The sequence below is a fragment of the Desmodus rotundus genome, chromosome 12 (genome assembly GCF_022682495.2).
Source record: "Desmodus rotundus isolate HL8 chromosome 12, HLdesRot8A.1, whole genome shotgun sequence".
Taxonomy (NCBI): Eukaryota; Metazoa; Chordata; class Mammalia; order Chiroptera; family Phyllostomidae; genus Desmodus; species Desmodus rotundus.
In genome coordinates this window covers 40525538-40532042 of record NC_071398.1, presented here as the reverse complement: position 1 = coordinate 40532042, position 6505 = coordinate 40525538, and the positions used below count along the sequence as shown (strand labels likewise).

Genomic DNA, 6505 nt, shown 5'->3' with positions numbered 1-6505 from the left:
TTACATTTTTTTCTGCAGTTGTTTTTCCTTTCATCAACGTGACGTCCGAGGAAGAAGAGCATTCTTGTTCCTCCAACATGGCTGCTGTCATTTGATTTCACCTGAGTGGTCACCTCCGTGCAGAGGAGCTGACATTCACCACGTAGTTTGCTCTGATGCAGGTCTTTTAACAAGACCTAAGACAGGAGTTCTAACAGCCTCTTGAGGTTGGGAAGCCTCACCCTCACACTTCACCACAGTCTCTCTAGCTTTGGGTGACGCTCTTTTCTCCAGAAGTTATCAAAACACCCGTGAAGTCAAACTTAGCTTTACAAAGGGTAAGGTCACTTCTAATTCTGTGGGTATCAGTCTGAACCAGGACATTTGAGCCAAAGCTTTAGGTGTATTACCAATGTCTCCAATTAATTTTTAATTAGAAGACATAGTAACACTGAATTTATGCAAATAAGTCTATTTCCATAAGAGTAAGAATACTCAGCTGGGCCTTAGAAATTTGGGGGGAGAGATAAAATAGTGAGACAAATATCAGTGTGCTACCCACGCAGGTGTTCTCTTGTCCATTCCCATTGCCCACAACAGTGACCACACACCCTCCACACATTACCCTGGTGCAGGCCTAAGCTCAGCTTTCTCTCAGCTCCTCCTGTGCTTCCCCCACCCATCAAACAACCACTTCTTGTCTGGTGAGGAACTCGGCTTCACCTCCACTGTGGAGATGGTGCAACTGGGACAAAGCAGAGGTGGGATCTCGTGTGGAATGTGACCCTCAGTCAACAGTAATGACAATGTCAGCACACATTTTTTTTTATTTATTTACTCAATGCAAGTCATCTAAGGACATTCTACCTTGACAATAACTCTATTAAAAAGGCACGAAAATTGTTCAGAGTTTAGTAACACAGAAGAGGGGAGGAGGGTCCCTCATATCTCACATCCATCTCGAGGGGGCGCACTTTCCACAGAACTGATGGGTCGGAGACTTGACACTGGTAATTCCCAGCATCCTCTTTTCTCATGGGGTCTATGGTGAGGTGTCTGTGGTTCTGGAACAACTTCGCTTTCCTCCTGAGCCACAGATTCCTGCTATTGAACAAACACAGGGTAGGACCACATTTCTGTAGAGGTCATGGCCACAGCAATTTTGTGCTCTGAGACTTTGGTGCTGTGGGCTGAAAGGGTGGGCACTCTCACAGGCTCTGTGGAGAAACAAAAAATGCAACTGGTTGAGAGTGGACTTGAGAACCGGGACCACACTGCTTCCTTTGAGATCTCAGCCTCTCTCAGTCCACAGAGAGCTCTGTAAAGTTCACCAGAGGATGGTCCTGCCTCTGCAGATGGACAATTATCTTTGTTCAGATGACAACCTATAAAAAGAACTTTCTGCTCTTTCTAAGCACTGGTCACCTCAGTGTGACCCCTGACCTATTCCCGCAGAGGTAGCAGGGGGAACCCCGTCCCAGCCCATGTGTCCTACAACCATATCATCAGGGAAGATGATTTGCTCTCATGAGGTTTTATTAATTCTTTCCAAAAACTGTCTTTGGCTTCAAAAAAACATCAAAGCCCACACCTCATGTAAAATTCCACATGAAAGCCCTGAGTGGTGTGGCTCAGAAGATGGAGTACTGACCTGCAAACCAAAGAGTTGCCTGTTCGGTCCCAGTCAGGGCACATGCCTGGCTTGTAGGCCAGGTCCCGAGTAGGGGGCAAATGAGAGACAACCACACATTGTTCTTTCTCTCCCTTTCTTTCTGCCTCCCTTCTCCTCTCAAAAAAATAAATAAATAAATAAAATCTTTAAAAAGATAAGTAAGAGAGTTCCATGTGCAGTTTTGGGAGGTAATTCCATACTGTTTCCCACAGTGACCGCACTAGTCTGTACTCCCACCAACAGTGCACTAGGTTTTCCTTTCCTTCACAAGCTTGCCAGCACTCGTTGGCTCATTTGGTTATGATGGCCATTCTGACCAGAGTGAAGTGATATCTAATTGTGGTTTTAATTTGCATCTTTCTGATGGCTAGTGATGCTGAGCATCCTTTCCTATGTGTCTGGGCCCTATGAATGTCCTTCTTTGAGAAGTGCCTCTACTTCTGGGATTATACCCAAAGAAGCCTGCAACACCAATTCCAGAGAACCTATATACCCCAAGGTTCACAGCAGCACAATTTAAAATAGCTAACTATTGGAACCAACCAAAGTGCCCATCAGTAAATGAGTGGATCGAAAAACTTTGGCACATTTACACAATGGAATACTATGGAGCAGAAAGAAAGAACTCCTACCCTTCATGACAGCATGGGTGGACCTGGAGAGCATTATGCTAAGTGAAATGAGCAAGGTGGTAGGTGGCTAAGTTGTTTAGAGGATTTTGGGGGGCACCCGAACCCTGCAGGCTCAATCTTTGCTCACAGCACATACCTAGGTTGCAGGCTCAGTTTCCAGTCAGGGAGCTTACAGAAGGCAATCAGACAGCCGTACTCTCTTACATTGCTTTATTTGATCGAACATTTCTGCTATATCTATCCAGTCTTCTGACCCTAAAACAACAAAAACGAAACATGGTCAACATCAATATCATTAGGAAAACTCTTGGAGTCGCAGTTGTTGCTTGTGTTCCTGGGTGTGGGTAACTCTGCTGTGCAGACAACAGAGAGAACATTGCCCTGGGTGGTACCTTTGATTGCTCCAAAGGCTTCTGCAGTCAGAGTTGGCACGTCTCAGCTCTCAGCCAACTTGAGTCTTTAAAAGAACAAGGCAGAGTTCCGGACAAGATGGAGGCATAGGCAGAAACCCTTCACTTCCTCACACAACCAAAAGAAGGATAAAAACCAATCTAAAATCAAGAAACAAACAGAAGTGCCAGAAAATCAAGCTGCATGGAGCTCCAACAACCAAGGAATTAAAGAAACACTCTAACAGAACAACCAGCCTGGTAAGAACCCACGCAAGGTGGTGGTCTGTGAGGGCGGGGCCAGCTGAGAGAAACCTCTGGGAAGCTGCAGACCATGTGGGCAGGGCTGGCTGCCTGAGGGAGCACACTGTGTGGGTGGGTATACCTGAATGGGAAACTGAGACTCAGAACTGAAGTGGACTACAGCGGTTGCCCCAGTGGAAGAAACTCCCAGTCTCACATGAGCAGAGCTCATGGGAAAGAGACACTTGAGCCCAGCAGGTGAGCTGCATTGTTCCCTCTCTGGCCCCTCCCCACAGGCAGTGCTGCAGTGCAGCCAGGAGGGTGGCCCTGCCCTGGTGAATACCTAAGGCCCCGCCCCCTTACAACTTAACAGGTGCACCCAGACAAAGAAATAGGGCCCAATGAAAGAACAGAGCAAAGATTCAGAAAAAGAGTTAAGTGATGGGGAGGTAGCCAACCTATCTGATGGAGAATTTAAAGCCCTGGTAATCAAAATGCTCACAGAACTAATTGAGCTTTGTTGAAAAATGAAAAAACAAAGGAAAAAGTTACCCCAAATGAAATAAAGCAAAATATTCAGGAAACCAACACTGACAGGAAGGAAACCACAACTCAAAGCAGCGATTTGGAACAAAAGGAAGAAATAAACATCCAACTGGAACAGAATGAAGAAACAAGAATCCAAAAAATTTCAGAGAGGCTGAGGAATCTCTGGGACAACCTGAAACGTTCCAATATCTGAATCAGGGGTGCCAGAAGGAGAACAACAACAAGGAATTGAAAACTTATTTGAACAAATAATGAAGGAGAACTTCCTTAATCTGTCAAAGGAAATAGACTTCCAGGAATTCCAGGAAGACCAGAGAGTCCCAAAGAAGTTGGACCCAAAGAGGAACACACCAAGGCACATCATCATTTGGTACCCAAGATTAAACATAAAGAGAGAATCCTAAAGGTAGCACGAGGAAAGGAGAGAGTTACCTTCAAAGGAGTACCCATAAGACTGTCAGCTGATTTCTGGACAAAAGCACAGACACTTCCTAACACCCCTGAGGTGGAGCAGAAGAAAAGGCTGTGGCTACAGACACAACTTGATTGACTCTGTTAGTGACTGTATCTCCCTGCTCCTCAGTTTACTCTCATGAAGAAGGTTGTCAGTGCATTAACTGTAAAGTATTGTCAGTATCTGACCTAAATCCTGAAATAGAAGAGCTGCTCAAACACAGAATCTCTTATTGATCGACTCCCAGACCTCTTATTGGTCTGGGCTGATCCAGGGTGAATGAGGACCTTCCAGGAGCATCTTTTATTCTCAGTTTCTTTCTGGAGATGCTGACCTGTTTCTGAACCTTCCTAAGTCCCCAGGACAGTCAGCTATATCCACAGACATTGTGTAACTGTGCTCCCCACGCACAGACTCGGGGGATACCAGACTCCATTTCTGACAAGATGAGACTCTGGGGCCTGAGCCAGGACTGGTGACAGACTCTGGAGCCTTGTGACTCAGGGGCCCATTAAACTGTTACACACTCAGCCCTTTCAAGGACGCCAAACCCAAAGTGGCACAGGCTGCCTAGCATCCCTGGAGTCAAAAACCCTGGCACAGGGTTCTGGGGAGGGGTTTCTGAGCTGAGCTCTGTATGAATATCAGGAGGCCTTTCAGACCATGCTCTGACCTAGTATAGCAGGTTCAGCCTCAGGTCAAGTTCATAGGAACATGCTCAGGGGGCTGAACCGAGACTGGTCTCCCTCTGCTGAGCTACTCCCATCAGACTGACCCTTCTGTCTGCAGTGACTGTCTGCAGGGCTGCAAGTTGGGAAGGGAACTGAGATCTTAGGAAGTTTGTCTACACTCCATGTGTCCTGCACTAAATGTCAAAACTGAACCTGAAACAAAATAGAGAGTGGAAGGGAGGTGGTGTCCAGGGCTGTGAGTCCTGTGTGTGAAGTAGGAGTCACCCCTCCCAACCCCCAGTCATCAGAGAGCAATCACTCACCATATACCTGAAGTTGCCCAAATCCCATTTCTTTTGATGAATCTGGAAGGTGGGCCACTACAGTGTACATTCCTGCGTCCTTCATGGTGACATTCTTCAATAGCAAGGATCCATCATGTGTTATCATCTCTACTCCATTGTTTTCAGGACCACTTAAATGGAAAGTTGATGTTATAATAAAAAATGCAATTACATTCTTTGTTTCCAGGCCAATCCCCTTGTACCACACGATGCCTACAACCTCAGGAAGCTTATGGCGAATACGCAGAAGCACATCATCCCCTTCGACACACTGGGTCGACATAATACTGATATTGGCTGTGGTGGGCAGGCTCCAGAAGGTTAAGAGTGAAACTAGGAAATAAGAAAAAAATGGATCAGTATTTGCATCTATGTATTGGGACAGAGTGATGAAGCCCTGAATCCTAAGTGGGTCTCTTTATCTCTCAACCTTGGTCTGCAGGTGAGTATGCATCTCCCATGGTCAAGATCAAGAGCATGGCCACCACTAGTTCAGCACCTCTGAAGCTGTTATCTTTTCTGTTTCAAATACTCTTCTCCAGGTGTTTGTATTGGTCGCCTCCTCACTGTGCTTAGATCCCTTATGAAACTCAGGGACAGTTTAGAAAGACACGTTTGATGACCACCTTCTCTAAAAATTCTCTGCCTTCACTTTCTGACCTGTGCTGCTCTGTTTTTGTCATGGCTGTTGTGGGTACCTGACCTCACATCTAGACCTTTCCTTGTCCCTCTCTCCTCCATAGAACATGGGAACAATGAGAGCAGGACTTGTCTGATCTTGTACCTCCAGTGACTGCAACAGCTTGAAAATACATGCAGATGAATGAATGAGTCCTGTACCTCCTGGGGTTATTTGCCCATTTCCGGAGTTTGTGATAGAGACAACGTTTAGCACCCCTGGTTAAATTTTTCTGGTGTTTCCTGGCATAAATCATTATTATCATTACCAGTTTTCATATTTCAATTCTCAGTGATGGATAACAGGAAATAAACAGCAATCCAAGTTTTCATTCCTCCCACCATTTCCAATTAAGTGATTTTCCTCTTGCTGAGCCCCTTCCCCATCCTACTCTTTCCTTTTGTCCTTCACACCCGGGTCCAGACAGAAGCCTTCCCTTATTTCTCAGAGCTCTGGTCTCTCCAGCAGACCCCAGCCAGTCTCTGTGTCAGATCCTTCATCTACCTCAAGGAATTGTCTCCTACTTACCAACCAGCAGGAGCCCTTGCCAGTGGACCAGTCTTCTGTGGGAAGAGACTGACAGGGATCCCATGGTGTATGTTGTCTGCTCTGTGGCTGCCTCTTTGAGAGGAGCTTGAGGTTCTGTGAGGCTCACAGTCACCTCTGTCCAGAATGGTGCAGTCTGCTGTGTGTCCTACCTGTGAGCTGACCTTTATTCTGGGGAAAGATTTACGATTCTTGTCATGTGGGCTGGGGGCAGGGAGTATGCACATGACTGTCTCACTCCCTGCTCTCGTTTTTGCCACCCTTGGCCCTTCTAACCAGAGCTGCCCTCCTATAATTTGGTTCCCTGGGAACCCCTGAGGCCTCTCAATACCACACAAACACACATG

General features: G+C 46.3%; 1 protein-coding gene across 1 annotated transcript; it reads right to left on the bottom strand.

Moving 5' to 3' along the window:
- Window positions 1-879: 879 nt before the first annotated feature.
- LOC112319996 (cell adhesion molecule CEACAM3-like) lies at window positions 880-6277 on the bottom strand. The gene is made up of 4 exons (XM_045185591.2): window positions 6141-6277; window positions 4913-5266; window positions 2420-2538; window positions 880-1196 (listed from the first exon to the last, which is right to left on the bottom strand). Exons 1-3 carry the CDS (start codon window positions 6202-6204, stop codon window positions 2453-2455), a joined length of 504 nt encoding a protein of 167 aa, XP_045041526.2. The 5' UTR covers window positions 6205-6277; the 3' UTR covers window positions 880-1196; window positions 2420-2452.
- Window positions 6278-6505: the final 228 nt, after the last annotated feature.

What these genes read in the sequence shown, in the direction of transcription:
- LOC112319996 (XM_045185591.2), bottom strand. Translation starts at nt 6,204, where the DNA reads ATGGGATCCCTGTCAGTCTCTTCCCACAGAAGACTGGTCCACTGGCAA. An exon ending in GCAAGGGCTCCTGCTGGTTG is followed by an intron (nt 5,267 to 6,140) that starts GTAAGTAGGAGA and finishes CTTATTTCCTAG; the next exon opens with TTTCACTCTTAACCTTCTGG. An exon ending in TGGGCAACTTCAGGTATATG is followed by an intron (nt 2,539 to 4,912) that starts GTGAGTGATTGC and finishes TTGTTGTTTTAG; the next exon opens with GGTCAGAAGACTGGATAGAT.